General features: G+C 54.9%; 3 protein-coding genes across 3 annotated transcripts; 1 reads left to right on the top strand and 2 right to left on the bottom strand.

Moving 5' to 3' along the window:
- Positions 1–838: 838 nt before the first annotated feature.
- COCSUDRAFT_36901 (chaperonin 60B2) lies at positions 839–7,403 on the bottom strand (the record flags this gene model as incomplete). Its single annotated transcript, XM_005647388.1, has 12 exons — positions 839–976; positions 1,504–1,689; positions 2,165–2,269; positions 2,585–2,656; positions 2,960–3,166; positions 3,557–3,673; positions 4,410–4,592; positions 5,645–5,806; positions 6,103–6,225; positions 6,488–6,604; positions 6,869–6,994; positions 7,299–7,403. 12 exons carry the CDS (start codon positions 7,401–7,403, stop codon positions 839–841), a joined length of 1,641 nt encoding a protein of 546 aa, XP_005647445.1.
- A 2,191-nt stretch (positions 7,404–9,594) lies between these two features.
- COCSUDRAFT_33422 (hypothetical protein) lies at positions 9,595–10,579 on the top strand. The gene has a single exon (XM_005647387.1). It carries the CDS (start codon positions 9,617–9,619, stop codon positions 10,430–10,432), a length of 816 nt encoding a protein of 271 aa, XP_005647444.1. The 5' UTR covers positions 9,595–9,616; the 3' UTR covers positions 10,433–10,579.
- A 112-nt stretch (positions 10,580–10,691) lies between these two features.
- Positions 10,692–15,749, bottom strand: COCSUDRAFT_66445 (hypothetical protein; the record flags this gene model as incomplete). Its single annotated transcript, XM_005647386.1, has 9 exons — positions 10,692–10,812; positions 11,196–11,457; positions 11,771–11,978; positions 12,278–12,940; positions 13,204–13,520; positions 13,819–14,736; positions 14,992–15,181; positions 15,346–15,431; positions 15,695–15,749. The coding sequence occupies 9 exons, from the start codon at positions 15,747–15,749 to the stop codon at positions 10,692–10,694; spliced, it is 2,820 nt and encodes a 939-aa protein (XP_005647443.1).
- Positions 15,750–15,894: the final 145 nt, after the last annotated feature.

The following is a 15,894-nucleotide window of genomic DNA, read 5'->3' as shown; positions in this document are numbered from 1 at the left end:
ACTGAATGAGATAGGTCTGAATCTTTGCGATCTTTATTGTGCTTTGGTTTGCATCTCGGCGGCGCATAGGACTCGTTCGTGGCTTCGATAAGGGTGATTACATCAGTCTCGATCACGTTTTGACAATGGGCTAATTTTGTTCTAACTGGACAGGATAGGACTCACAAGCGCCATGGCAAATTGTGGCTGTAGATGTTCCATTGGATGGGGTCGGGTGAACGATTATAAAGCAGTGTACATGCCCTGATGTCAGGGCAGATGTTTTCAGCGCTGAAGTGCGTGTGCACCCATGGACTGTGAGTCATGAAGCCTGCACCAGCGAGTCTTTTGAAGGTGTTCAACAAGGGAATTGACATCAATGTTTGTCCATTGAATATTACATCAAGATTGCGATTTTTTTTCTTGCCATTTATGATCAATATCTATTATCAGCATTGCAAAGCACCGGTACCACAGATCCTAGAAAACCCCAAAGCTCATGATGAGGCTACAGACACCCACCAAATCACAAAAAATCTGATCGATTAGCATATGTTCAAAGACATGCATTTTCAGGTTCCCCGTCGACCGGCCATGAGCCAGCACTCCTTGCAGGAGCAAAACAAACCCACATGCTCATGCCAAGCCAAATACCTTCCTTTCTGGCCCAGCTGAGAGGTTTCCCTGTTGCATAGCTCCGCAGCAGTACTGCATGAAGGCCTTTCCAACAAGATGGCCGGTCCCAAGTCCCTGCCAGACTAACAGCAACAGGGCCCTTGAGCGCGGCCTGACTCCTAGGCCGGCTCAGCAGCGGTGAGTCGCCGCGAAGTCACTGCTTAGCATGGATTGAGTCAGCTGTTTAGTAACCGCCCATGGCGTCCATGCCGGCACCGGCCTGTGCGGCCCCCTCCGGCTGGGGGATCTCTGTGATGATGACATCTGATGTCAGGAACACCTTGGCAACTGAGGCAGCGTTGAGCATGGCCACACGCAGCACCTGCAGCATAGACCACCTCGTCAGAAGACCACCCCAGGACGTTTGTCTGCCAGGAAAAGAAGTCAGTGACAGCTGAAGAGTCAGGAGCTGATGCAGACTGCTCAGAACAGCGGAGGCCTTTTGAGCAGCACAATAATATTGCAACCATTTGGGGTGGAAAGTCAGCACCCGGCACAGCTCAGGACTCTCCGTATGACACTGCAAGATTGCTGCTAGAGTTATTCTTCTACACACCGCACAAGCAAGGAATCTACAGGTGGGCACATCTTGCAGAAGAGCCTATCATGCACTGAAGTCAGATTCCCAGGAATATCACTGCCAGCAACTCTCAGGCTCTTGTCTGCAGCAGGCAAAGCCTTGTGCCATGTCTCACAGTCAACAAAACACCAGCCTTGTCAGTGTCCTGCCCACCAAAAGATCTCCAGCAACTAGTCTTCTGATTCAAGCGTAGAGACACTGTACATCAGCAGGGTCCCGCCCCTTTGGCAAGCTACAAATCAGGGAACAACTGCAGGAAGGCAGCTGACCTTGGTGGGGTCGATGATGCCGGCGGCCATGAGGTCCTCGTAGACGTCTGTGGCTGCGTTGTAGCCCACGTTGGCGTCCAGGTTCTCCAGCACCTTCTGCTGCACCACGCTTCCGTTGACTCCCGCGTTGTTCGCGATCAGCCGCAGCGGGTAGCTCAGCGCCCGCCGCACGATCTCCGCACCCACCTGCGCGCGTCATGTGCTACATATCAGCATCAGGGCCTCTAAGAATGCTACGGTTTGTTAATTAACTCATAGCAGCTGCCGGGCACGTAGCAGTGCCGGCCTCACAGGACTGAGCACCATGCAATGTCTAGGTGACATGCCGGCACAAGTCAGCAGCTGCCGGGCATATGCGTCAGCTGGCTTTCCTAATTTTGCACCCTGAGATGTCTGGGCGTGATGCTAGGCCCTTGCTGAAGCTCCATGACGCAGTGTCAGTAAGGTTAACAATTGCATGATGAAGATCCTATCCCAGAGAAGAGACGCTCTGCCCAATCTCCGCTGTGCACAAAAGCACTGCTTTCTGCAATCGCTTATAGCAAAAACGGAGCGAGCTACTCCTCCTCTGAGCACAGGATCAGGTTTTCAGGAGCACCCTTCCCGTGCTCAACACCAGAGCTGGCATGCCAGAAATTGTAGGAGGGGCGTTGCGCCGCACCTTCTGCTCGTCGTTTTCTAGGGTCTCCTTGACCTCGTCCACCTTCCGCGCCAGCTTCAGGAACGTGCAGCCGCCGCCAATCACGATGCCCTCCTCCACTGCAGCCTGCGGATACACCGCAACAAAATTTCAAGCCTCAAACCCCCTTCCAGCACTACTTATGCACTCGGCCCACCTAAACCCCGATGATTGCACCGCTAAGGGTCTGATGTGCTGTTAATACCCAAGGTCGAACTTGAACCGATAATCACAGAGCAGTATACAATACCCGCTCAAAGCAGTGCATCAAGGTACATTTCTCAGGAAAAGTCACTCTTAGGGTTTAGGGTTCAGGTTTACTACTGCACTTCAGGGAAAGAAATGCATGCGTTCCTCATGGTGGGTAAAGTCATACTGTGAATCAGAAGAAAATGTGGGCACCTTGGTTGCGTTGAGGGCGTCCTCCACGCGCAGCTTCTTCTCCTTCAGCTCTGTCTCCGTCTGGGCTCCAACCTGTTAGCAGCACACATTCAGCCTCAGCGACTGTTTTACAAGGAGATACCAGCTTGGAAAGTCCATATATTTGATACCCGACATGTGCCCATATTGAGTGAGCTGGCCGTCAATCCACTGCAATACACATGCCGTGGCACGGACTTAGCTCGCACAAAACCCGACCCATCAGGCAAAGCAAGCAGCAAATTGAAGAATTGCCAATATGCACGGGGCTCAAGACTGGCTCTGTAACTTCAAGCTCTCAATCAGGCCTGGTGAATAATCAGCGCACAGCGTATGCATAGTAAGGCGGCGGCTTGCCTGGATGACGGCAACGCCCCCGGAGAGGCGCGCGACGCGCTCATTCAGCTTCTCCCGCTCGTAGTCCTGCTCGGTCTCGGCAATCATGTTCTTGATCTGCCTCACACGCGCTGCCACCGACGCCTCCGCGCGGCCGTCGCCCACGATCGTCGTGGATTCCTTGCTCACCGTCACCTTGGCGGCAATTCCCAACACCTCCTCGCCCACCTGACACATATCTCACACGACTAATCATCAGCCAACCGGTCCTAATTCGCGTATGCAACATACCTAGGAATGTCTTGAGAGCCTTATGGACGTGCTGCATGGAGACCACTGCAGTGCTTTTAAGGTAACCAGGAATTTATGTGAACCCAGTGAAGCTTCAAAGAACTTGCCAGTCATGAAAACCCCTCACAGATGCAGGGAGCCTCACACAACTTCTAGCAGACCTCTTAAATACCCAGCAACTCTGCTGATGTTTTGAATTCCCATATCTGCTATCCCTGCTCCCATTTGAGGCAGAGTTCAGGAATGAAAAATTTGAGACAATGCAAGCTTAGAGAACCCTGAAACCTATACAAGGCGCCCCCCAATTACAATGACCACTTGTCGCACCTTGTCAAGAGAGAGGCCCAGCTCCTCCTTGACCACCTGTGCGCCTGTCATAATGGCGATATCTTCCAGGTAGCTGCTCTTGCGCTCACCGAAGCCCGGTGCCTTCACAGCGATAACCTGCAAGGAGCACAAATCTTGCCTCAAACACCTTCAATCGAAGCGGCTGTGATGTGCTTTGCAGCTGCCACAGAGCCATGCATGCTTTTTGCAGCACAGCGTGACGAAAAATACACCACCAAAATTGGGCTCCATTGAACTTTTCGCCTTTGTACAGAAACCAGAAAACTAGCTTCTGTGCCTGATATCTTGCTTCTATAGTCACTGGTGCAGTCTTCAAGATGCTCAGCTTCGATACCAGAATCGCCTCATGTCGCACAAAGACTCTGCTGCATTCTGAACATGTAAGAGTACACTTTACAGTGTGGCTGCAAAATTTTTCACAGCCCCGCAATGTTTCCAGCATGCGCACAAGGAATAATCCAACCATCCTCAGCACCAAACAACTGCTGCCGCGCCTGCTGAGTGACTTTTCAGCTCTCTTTGCACAGCTCAAAGCTCCCAGTCGCTTCTTTTGGAGGGCGTGAGAGTACACCCTGAGGCATCCTAACAGAAGCTACAGTCCAGTAGCTACAAGGGTCCGTACTCAACGCCCCAACAACAGCGTCCCCGCATCTCAATTATTTTAAACTTGGGCACGTGTAGCCACTCCTTCTGGTGTTTTGATTGCAGCTATAGTGAGCGGAAGCATTCCAGCTTTACTGCCACAACGCAGGTTTTGCGCCATTTTTAAGATTGCCCACACTAGTGTGTATGCCAGGTTCAATCCTGTAGGGAACATTGAATCAGGCCGCACCTTCAGGGTACCCCGGAGCTTGTTGACGACCATGGTGGCGAGCGCCTCCTGCTCGATGTCCTCGGCCATGATGAGGAGAGAGAAGCCGCCGCGCACGGCCGCCTCAAGGATGCCCACGATGTCGCGCGCCGTGCTGATCTTCTTGTCAACCAGCAGCAGCCGGCAGTTCTCGAACTCACCCACCTGTGTGCGTGCAAAAAGACTCTGTCAAACCCCTGATAATGGGAACGGTCCTAGCCTGATGGCAGGAATGTGATGCCATTGTGTGTCGAACCCCTGAAAAGGGAAGAAACTAGTCCTAGTCTGATGGCGGCAATATGATCTGACTGTGTGATCTTCAGGATGCTTGGTGGGACATCCCAACTTTTGAGCAAGATCACAAAGTGGGTCTCAGCTGATCTTAAGAAAATTCCCACTCCAGTAAGCACGCATCTCCCTGAAGACACCTCAGCACAGCACTTTCCAGCAAGCCTTAAGCTCTCTGCATGCGCGCCTCAGCCTCATTGTAGGGTTCTCTATCAGATGCCCCTGATTCCAAAAGATCTCAGAGGGATTCTGATCATCGACTCCTCAGAGGCCAACAGATGCAGAGCCTTCATAAGGTTGAAGTGGAAATAACCCCAGGATGCAGGCCAGCTGAGGGGGGTAAGACACCAGCCCGAGGCTGCAATTGCATAGCATATTATTGTGCGCAGCCTACAACTGAAAGCACCCATGGCAGAGCTTTGACCACGATCTAGAAGCCAGCCCCAACGCCTTCAATATTAACAGTGCACATGCCTACAGCATCTTCCTACTGCAACCAGAAGGGCCCCAAATGTACAGGTCCCAAGTCAGGCGGCTACTCTTTGCCTCCACCACCAGCCACATGACTGCATAGATAGCGAAGACAAATGGCAGAAGACAGACTTGGGACCTGTCAGGCAGATGCGGCGCTGTGCAAGCAAGGGGCAGTTTGGCTTCGAAGGAAACTGCCCACACTGAGGCAGGCCCATGGTGTAGACTAGGTACTTTCTTCGGACACTTTGCAGTCAATCACCAGAAACGCCATTGAGCCTGCTCCAAAGCATGCTCATGTGCTTGCATCCATTGGGGCTGCGCTAGATGTGCGATGGATCAGGGGAAGGGTGACAATATGGCGAACACAGCGTCCCGCTGCCAGACTTGGGACCTGTGAGGAAGAGACGGCGCTGTGCATGCAAGGGGAAATGCAGGGTAAGGCAAGGGAGGCGCACCATGCGCTCGGGGTCAGTGACAAAGTAGGGGGAGATGTAGCCGCGCTCGAACTGCATGCCCTCCACCACGTACAGGTGATCCTCCGCCGTGCGGCTCTCCTCCATCGTCACCACGCCCTGACGCCCCACGCGGCCCATTGCGTCGCTGATCAGCTGCCCAATCTGCGAGTAAACACATGCACGGTTTTCCACAGTCACCAGCCCCTGATCAAAGTCCAAAAGATTGAAGTCGTGTACGCCAGGTGCAACTAATAGCAGCAGTTTTCAGTCTGACTCTCACCACCGCTGTGAGCATGCTGGCAGGATTGAGGTCATGAATGAAGGCTTCACAGAAGGTTTACAGAACCTCCTCTGCTTGCCAAGAAGCCGCGTTTGCCACAAAAGATCCAGCAAGCGCGCATCAAGAGCACACGATGAACGCGTCATCGCCAGATATCCAGGAGCACAGTGGAGCGCACCACTTCATTGCCGCCGGCGGACACGGTGGCAACGTTGGCGAGGTCCTCGTCGCGAACCTCAACGCTCAGCTTCTGCAGCTCCTCCACCAGCGCCGTCACCGTCTTCTCAATGCCCCTCGTCAGCTGCGTGTGTGGCACGCCATGTCAGCACCGGCATACTATAATTTGATCTAAAGGAGGCGAGCGCCTCGACTGCTGCTGGGCGTCAGGTGACCGTCACCACGATGAAATCAAACACGGACACGGGTGTATCGATGGAGTCAAATTGTAGTACACACATGCACAGACACCAAGCACAGGAGGCCATCAGGAGAGAACTACATGGGGCCCAGCATGAGGCCGAGGTGCCTGCGCATCGCTATGCAGAGATCAGGGAAGTTCACACCTGGATGGGGTTGGTGCCTGCTGCCACAATCTTCATGCCCTCGGCAATGATGGCTGCGCTGAGGATAGTGGCTGTGGTGGTGCCGTCTCCGGCTGTGTCGTTGGTCTTTGAGGCCGCCTGCGCAACACACCCAAAGCCATTTGAACATATCTGTCCGCATTCTAGGACACTAAATTGTCAATTCCACCAGAATTTCCTATCAATTGGCCGCATTGCCTCTTCTCTCTCACACTCCCTTCTTGTCACCTATTCTCCACAAATTCTATTCCCAGGGTTGGGATGCAGAATGTGTCTATCAAACAACACTTGCAACAGGCGGCCTGGTACTGGACCCGAGCTGAGCGGACAATTTTTAATGTTAAAAAAGGGTCCTGTGCTTACCTGGCGCACGAGCTTGGCACCAATGTTCTCCACAGGGTCTTCAAGCTCCACCTCCTTGGCCACTGTCACACCATCGTTCACAATGCGCGGGGAGCCGTACTTGCTCTCCAGCACAACATTCCGGCCCTGCTCGCACCAAAACAACATCCTCAGCCGCTGCTAAAAATGATATGCCTTATTGCATGCTGAGTCAGGAGGTGCTGACATGACCCACAGCTCTGAGCCGCCCGAAGTGTGCCTTCATGTCACCTACATTCTATATGAAAGCCTCCGACAGAGTTTGACTTCAACTATTTTCTGCACCGTCCAGCTTTCACGTGTGCCCTTTTTTATGACTTTGGTAGGTTGTGGGGTACTTGCAATGGGGAGCCTAGCACTGACATCTGGCATGAACACTGACAGCAAAATGAAGGGGGGCGGAGAGGTGCACCTTGGGTCCCAGGGTGACTCCAACCACGCTGCTGAGCTTGTCAACACCAGCCTGCAGCTTTTTCAGGGCCTCCATGTTTCTGTTGAAGTGCAGCTCCTTTGCCATGGCATGGGTGACGACCGCCCCTCCACGACTGCAACAGCCATGCCAGTGGATCTGAATGGGTTTGCACATAGGAATGGCCCCGAACACAGTTGTTTTAGATACTTTGAAGTGAAGGACCCAACAGGATTAGATCAATGCAGTACTGATGACCTTCGGCATCGTCAGGGTCACCATCTGTCCAGGATGCACAACTATACATTCACCTCTCAATAGAAGCAGGTAGCAATCACTGATCGTGCTGCAGCAAGAAGAGATATCATACCTCAGACGGGATGCACATGGTCGCCTCAGCTGAGCAGCAAAAGGGTGCGCTGCAAGGAAGGTCAGATGTTAGGAACGTTCTAGAATGGCTAGAATGTTCTATTCAACACCGCCGCAAGTCTTGTTGCAAACAGCTGGGATGCTATTATAAACAATGATACTACGAAGATTGACGAGCATAGCAGTACTCAGAAGCGCTTCACTTCTGTGAGAATGTTGAGAGCCCTAGTAAACACACCTCTGCTGTTCAGCATGCTGTTCCGGCCCATTCCTGTGTACTGAGGCATGCTGGATGAACACTGTCCAGACCTGCTTGACAAAAGGAAAAGATTTGACTTCAGCACTTCGCAGCGACAATGCAGCTTGCAATTCACGAAAAATACAGCCGCCGAGACACCAAGTATTTAGAAATAATCCTATTTACGGGCGATCGAAGCCAAACACAGTTGCTTCTCACCTCGAGATAATTGCAGGACTGTTCATTTTGCCCCACTCGTCTCCACAGTCTCAGCTGTCACAAACTTTGCTTCTCTGTCCGAGATCGAAGCAACAAGATGGAGGATAAGGTTTTGTCAACCCTTCAACCGTGGTAGGGCTAGGGGTCGTTGCACTGCACAAAACACTTGCAACTTGCATCGTCCAAGACGATCATCGAGCACGGGATCAAGACACTGTAGATGCAAGCGTCCTCCGCCCCAGTCAATATGATAACTATTTGCAAAGTGTCGGGAGAATGGCGCATCAGAATCGCTGTAGCATCTGACATCCTTCCGGGGCTGATGTCCCCCAGCCATGCTCAGTGCTAGGGGTCCAAAGGCAGCACGATCTCCAACTGTATCACTTTTATTTCTTTTGATACTCATTGGGCTTAGCCATCAACAGGATGTCCATGGTAATCTGCATCTGGGACTCAAAAGTTTGCTCCCCGCATGGGCGGCGAGCTAAAGGCGCAGAGCTGGAATGACATCTGCCAGGCTCTCGTCACGGAGTAAACCGCGTCTGGGTCCGGACATGCGCATGGCAAAGCGATTGAATTGCAGAGCTGTGTTGCTGCCGTACTGTGCCATGCTTGGCACATGCTACCTAAAATACACGGATACATATGTCCAGCTGAGTTTAAGGATCCCCAGTGGCCCATAAGTCACGGCTTGCTACTTCTCTGCCACTTCTGGCTCTGGCCAGTAAGGCCTCTCAGCCCGTACTTGACAGATGTGGTGGGCGTGTCAGATTCTTTGTACACAGCATTTCAACGGCGGATCTACACTTGCTATGGCAGTCTTTGTCATCGGTATCATCAAATAGAGTGCTTGAATTACTTTGCGCACTCCCTCTTATTGCCAAGCGCATATTTTGGCCCGCCATTGGCATACACCGCTGCCCCAGTCAAATGATGGCGGCGTTGCCTGCAGATCCATGCTTTCATTTGCTTACATTTTCCTGGCGTGTACTACTATCGCTGTCCTGTTCTCCTGTTCTCTGAGGAGGACCTAACAATGATGCTGCAAGAATTGCTTTGCTTGGGCTTGCTATAGGACCATACAAAGGTGCTACCCCTGACTGCTGATACTATTGTTGTTTGCTAGAACACCAGAAGTGCGCAATTGAAACTGCAATGAAAATATTGATGCCACGAGCACTTCTGCGCCAGTGGTGTACACCATATAGACGGCTGCCTCAGATAAGACAAGCCAGCATGATGACCAACGCGAGCTAAATCTAGTATTATAGTTAAATCATTTAACTTAAATGTCTTGGAAACGATGGGAGGACATATACATGTGTTTCTTCTGCACAAGTGTCATGCTTGCATATCCATTCTCGTGTTGATGCTTGGGCATCAGCAAGCGCTCAGAGAGGAGATCTCTCTTTAAGAAGGAGGCTGGTGTAATCCTTGGAATCACTCCTCAATGACACAGTCCAGCGCGTGATGCGCTGCAACAGTTACAAGGACCATGAGCACAGCAACAAAGATACCCTGGCAGGCAACACCAGCAACAACAAGGCACGCCTCACAATGTTCCTGTCAACGCACACAAACACTCCTCACAAACACTGAGTGTCAAAAGCAAGAGCACTGTAATTTTCACTTGCAAAGGCCTGTCAGGGACAACCAATTTACACACAGTCAAGATGAGAGAGGCTGTCATTCACCACAAGTCTCCATGGAAACATGTCAAGCAGCAGAAACTCACTGCATTTGTCCTAATGTACACCAGGCATCTTGCAGCCCTGCACTTGGGAGCAAGATGGTTGTCAAGAGGGTTCCAATTGGTGCACATTGCACGTCCTTAAACGTTCTATTATGCTGCTTTCAGGTCATTCTCATTCCATGCCTCGAATGCAAGAGGGGGGCACCTGCGTCCATTAACCGTTGGGACAAACAGCAGGCACCCACCACGATGAATGAAACAATTCGCCGAGCTCTGCACACGTACTGCCGCCCTCGTAAGAGGAGCTTCAAGCACTGCCAAAAGCATTTTGCATTGCAGGAAAAGGCCCGCAATAAAAAGTGTTCCCTCCCTCGTGATGCCCAGAGCATCCTGAAAATTTCACCCAAATCTGCTATGCTGCAGCCACCACCACTGTTTCTCCACACCGATCCTAATATAGCAAGCTTACTAATTGTCTCCCTCCATCGACAGCGGTCAGTCAGACAGCTAAGAAAAACGCCAAGACACATCAAGCAGATTCTGACACCCAAGCATACTATTCCCCTTATCCTTGGGGCAAGATTACACCAAAAGCAAACTTCCACGACACTCTCCTAGCAGTGCTCAATGGCATATTTATCTGCCACATAAGAAATCTAGAGAAAACCTAATATGTTGCAGCCTCGCCTCAACACAAGCTCATTTGTAACACAGCTGCTCTCAACACCGGCCCTCGTTCGTTGCAGGAGCATGGTGGCTCCTGGCAGTGTCAAGTGTTGCAGATGCATGCATCGGCCCTGTCTTATACTTGGTCAGGCAAGCGGCCAGATCAGGCGGCTGCCTCATAGGGCACTGATTGGCCCTGTCCGATATTTGTTCATGCAGATGCTTCATCAGGCTTAGCCCAGGCAGCCAGGGCCTCGGCAGTGCATGCCTCCAGCGCCTGTCGCGCCAGAAGATCGTCCCAAGTGTTCTGCAGGTTGCGCTGCGTGCGCTGCCTGTGAGCACACAAAGACATGCAGTCAGCGCCTAAATGTCCCTAGTCCTGACCACTTGACCACACAGAGAAAATCACCATATTCTTTGCTGGAGAACAACGCAGCCCTTGCAACTACAGTACAACGAACATGTCTTCCCTGTATAGATTGCCCCATGTTGCAAGGCTGGTATTCTGCCTTCAGATAGGGAGCACCCAGCTGCACAATGGCAGCATCTACTGCGGCAGCCATCAATGTCCCACTCAGAGGGCTGTTGACCCTTGGAGCCATCCACGTGCGCATCACAGCACACGCCAACATTGTGGAGGTGGAGAAGCTGCCCAGATCACCCAACATGGAGAGTACAAAAGACTAAGAATGTAGAGGGAGGTGATAAAACCGACCTGGCCAGGTGGGGGTTGACGCCAAGGCCGCAGGAGGAGGCGGCAGAGCCGGAGCGGCTGATGGCCGCCGAGCGCCAGGCTGGCGTGTTACGGGCCGCCGCATACGGGGCCCGTAATCCCGCGCAGCCCCCGCGGAATCCGGCTGCGGCGGCCCCTGTGTAGCGGCTGCGGCCGTAGCATGCCGTCAGCGCCTTGCCCAGCCGGGAGCCCTGGAATGGCGCTGCATTCTGCGCCGCTGCAAGTGCCTCTGGCCTCCACACGCCTGCATATCAGTGTGGGCCATGAAATCTTCGTTGGCAAGCCCAAGTGATAGGAGATATACACACTGACAGAGATAAGAGGCCCAGGCAAGGCGTGAAGAGGAGATATGGCACATGGCTTGCTGAAGGTACAGGACCCCTTGAGGTAAGGGACGCAGACAATCTTTGCGCCTTGGGACACAGAGAAAATGTTGCGGCCCGTCCACAAGACGTGACGCACACCGTATTCTCCTTGCTGTAATCAGAGAGACTTTATGGAGCAGTCATGCATTGAGAAATCTAGCAGATCCATTTTGGGGTAGAGCATGCTCCCACCTGGCTCATCGGTAGCACAGTTGGAGGACAGCTCAAGGCGGCGTCCCTCGAGGCCGTGGCGGCCCTTAAAGGCGGCGCAGACCTGCGCAGCCGCATCCGCCACCTGTGCGCGCGCCGGTGACGGCAGCGCAGCCGCAAACGCCAGGTGGCGCGCTGGCGCAGGGGTCGCTGCTGCAGACGGGGCCTCCATGTCACAACACTGCTCCGCCTGCGGAAAGCATGCAAAGGAAACACATCACGAACCGAAGTGCAGCTGCTAACACGACAATCTTTGTGCATGGGTGTCATGACAAGGAGGTGCCACATACCCAAAGATGCACCGTCACTCTGACTGTCGACACAATCTTGGCAGATAGCCGCACATTCCTGTGATAATCCCCTTTGGCCCAGATTGAGACCAGAATTTGCACTCATTCAGCAGTTGAGTAAATGGGAAGCTGATTCTCTCCTCCTAAACAACAGCAAGTTTCTGGGGATTTTTTTGCTGTGCTGAGAAAGATGCCTCACCTGCTCGTCAGGGCGCTGTAAGTCAAGGCAGAGCGGGTGCAGCTTCTTCCACAGCGGCAGCCGCCACTTGACGGCCGGCGTCAGCGAGGGCGTGCACAGCACCGGCGTTGCTGCAGGGCTGACACCCGCATCCAGCGCAGGAAACTCCACCGAACTGCCGCGCAGCATCTGCCGGGCCGGCGTCATGAACGCGTCAGCGCTCGCACCGCCGGCTGTGGCGGCCGGAGAGCCCGGCGGCGTGGCCAACTCGGCCGACAGCTCCAGCTCGACTTTTATCGCTGTCGCCTCATTTGTCGCGCCGATATCCATGATCTGCGCATGACTTGGCTGCTCGTTACATGCATCCAGTACCGGCGTGTCTTGTGCTTGCGCAGGAGGCGGCACGGCGTTGGCTGAGTGGCGGGCCGGCGTTGGGCAGGGAGACTGCTGCTGTTGGTAGTCCATGACGTCCATTTGCTCCTGCTGCCTCCGCTGCTGCTGCTTTAAAGGGCAGGCGGCGGGACGGGGAGAGGGTGTTTCAGGGGCTGACAGCTGTTTGTCCTGGGCGGCGAGCACTGCGCAGGCGGCCAGCAGCGCGGATGCGCGCGCCCGAGCTGGCGTCTGCGGCTGCCACGCGAAAGGGTCCGACGCGTCCGTGTTGTGCTTGAACTCCTCCACCACCGCCTGCCACACATTGTACTTATCAGGCCAAAATTTCGAAATTAACGACAAAATGTGTGTGGGCCCATTGCTGTCCCAACAACCATGTTGAGAAATCAAGATGGCACCGACTGGCTCAGAATAGGTCGCTCTTCAGCTGTTGAACAGCTACTGCCTCATTTCTGGCCGCAGAATTCAATGCCGTCACTTTTGCTTGCAAACAAACCGCTGTAAGGACTGCATACAGACAATGGTAACAAGCAAGGCAGACAGAAAGGGAGGCGCACCGAGCGCAGGCGCCGTCCGAGGCCGCCAGAGGGGGAGCTGAGGTGGCTGCTGGCCCAGCGCAGGTTGCGCGACGGCGTGCGGCTGACGCTGCGCACACCCCTATTGGCGCCAGCAGCCCGGCCCTTCCTGGGGGCGTGGGCGGAGGGCGTTCCCTCCCCCTTCACCAGAGGGTCCAGGGTGGCTGAATCGGGGCTGTCGCGAAGAACCTGCAGCGCCGGCAGCCGCTGCTTGGGCGATGGGCCCGGCTTCCTCCGCTGCTTCGGCTGCTTGGGCGCCGCCGGCTGCACGGCGCGCGCGGGCTGCTGGGGGCCTGTGCCTGTGCCAACATCCATTGACATAGCATCAGCATCATGCCAAAATGCAGGCCTGCAACAACAGATTGTAACATTGGAAAGGCCCCAGTCTGAACTGGCGTGTCCCACGTGACCAGGGCATCCTGCCTGGTAGGATCTCAGATGGTCTGAAATCCTTGACCGCCTGGAGGGTTGGACTCGCGCAGGCAGCTGCAGTGCAGAGTCAGGCAAGAACAAGAAACAAGCAAGACGAATTCCAACACACACGACCCTTGAAATGTACCAGTTGCCAAAAGAATACGACTTGAAACAGATCCTCACCCTGCCGCGCAAACTCCTCCTCCTCGCGCTTCACCTCCCCCAGCTTCAGCCTGACATCGCCCGCCAGATCAGGGTCAACCACTTCGCTCCCCTGCAGCGACCGCGGCGAGCCCGCCACCGGCGACGGCGTCCGCACCGGGCTGGCCGCAGAATCCGCGCCGCCTGCAGCCGCTGCCGCCGCCGCGTTGCCGCACGCCAATACCTTCTGATCCTCCACGGCCTCCCGCGCGGCGCTGTCCTGGGCCGCGGCCTCGGCAGAGGCGAGCGTCGGCGTAACCGCTGGGGTCGCGGTTTTCGAGGCGGCCCCGCCGCGCCGGGGAGTGTCAGGGAAAAGATCCGACTCCACGAGCGCAGCCAGGCAGCTGCGGCTGCGCGCCACCGCTTCCATCTGCTGGCTGCTGTTGACCGTCAGCTTCTGTGGTGATGCGCAGGATGGCGCGCGGCGCAGCGGCTTCTTGTGCGCAGCAGCCGGCTCGCCGCTCGTGCCGAAGCGCTCCCGGCGCTTGCGCGCCATCTCGGCAATCGTGCGTGCGTCCAGCTGGCCGGCTGCGTTCTCCTCATGTGGGGCACCTGCGCCTGTCGGCCTCTGGTGCTCACTCTCGCCGGCGCCCTCGCTGCCGGCTTCGTGCTTGGGTTTCTCCATTTCCATGTCCCCCTGCCCGGCGTGCTGCCCGCTGCCGCCGCTGATGCTGTTGTGCTCCGAGTCGGCCGAGTCGCCGCGGCGCTGGCCGGCAGCCGCGGCCGCCACATCGCCGGCTGTGAGGGACCCCTCAAGGGACCCCCGCACTGAGCCCCCCAGATCGAGCAGCTGCTGCGTCGTACGCGAGGCCTTGGAATTCTCCGACGACGTCGCCGTTCGAAACTCTGTCGCCTCCACCCGCGCCCTTTTCCGCGGCGTTCCCACTGATTTTCCATTCGCTGCAGTAGCACAGGCCAATTTTCAACTCCCATTTGCGTTTGCATGCCGAGCTTAGCTCTCAATTGCTGCAGATCTCACAACATCAGGCTGGACAAAGAGCGTGTTCACGGGTGTCACACATGTGTTTGTCGATGCTCTGAATCCTCCTCATTGTCCAGTCTGCCTCAACAGATCTGCCTCAACAGAACTTCCAAGGCACTGAGCCTGGCTGTCCGACATCAAAGACAACGAGCAGTGTGAGGCTCCTGGCGCACCCTTGGCATTGCTACCAGCCAGCAGTCCAGGCCGCTGCCGCGGGCGACACCATTTGCCCGGCTTGCTGTCGCCGGCCGCACGCTGCTGCTGCTGCTGCTGTTGTTGCTTTCCGCTGCCGCGCGCTCGCGCGCCACCGGCCGAGCTCTCGTCATCGCTGCTGCTCTCATCTGAGCTCCCGCCATCTTCCTCCTGCCAACCACCCAGCATTATACTAAGCAAGAGCCTTCCAACACACTGCTTGCGAGCTCCTGTGGAACTACACAATCTGCAGGTGCAGGTCCCCAATTCGCCATTTTGAAACCTGCAAATGCATCCATCCCGAGGCAAGTGTAGAGCCAGTGGCAGATCCGCACCTGCACAGCTGTGTGCTTGGCAGCCACAGCCGCCCTCCTGCTCTCCTCCAGCGCCATCGCCAGCATCTGCCGCTCGGTCATCCCAGCTGCAGCACAGAAACATTCCGCTCAATCTCTGCAAACCAAGACACGCCCGGGCCCGCGCACAGCATCGGCCTTGCGCACAGCCAGTGAACCATGCCAAGATACAACAATGCAGCAGGCGCCTTGTCCAACTGCCACAGAACGAAAAGCGCTTCAGTGTACAGCAACAAGGGCCTTCACATAGCTCAAGGGCACAAGCCCTGTCAATTTGTGACTAGACGGCCACAAGCAAGTCCAGGATGAGTAAGGGTTGCTAAGTACGCACATGGCACCAGCGCGGCCCCTGCCCCGCTTCTCTTGGAGCTCAGAGTCCGCTCCATCCCAGCTGTTTCTGTCTTGGCGCTTGCCTGCTCTTACTGGCAGCCCAAGCCCATAGCCACCTCTGCCATGTAACTATATCTGCGAAAACATGGACAAACGTAAGATAAGGAGAGAGTACACAGATAATCAAAGAGGACAGCATTC

The sequence above is a fragment of the Coccomyxa subellipsoidea genome, assembly GCF_000258705.1.
Source record: "Coccomyxa subellipsoidea C-169, whole genome shotgun sequence".
NCBI lineage: Eukaryota > Viridiplantae > Chlorophyta > Trebouxiophyceae > Coccomyxaceae > Coccomyxa > Coccomyxa subellipsoidea.
Note: the sequence above shows the minus strand (reverse complement) of the source record. Positions and strands in the feature narration are given on the sequence as shown.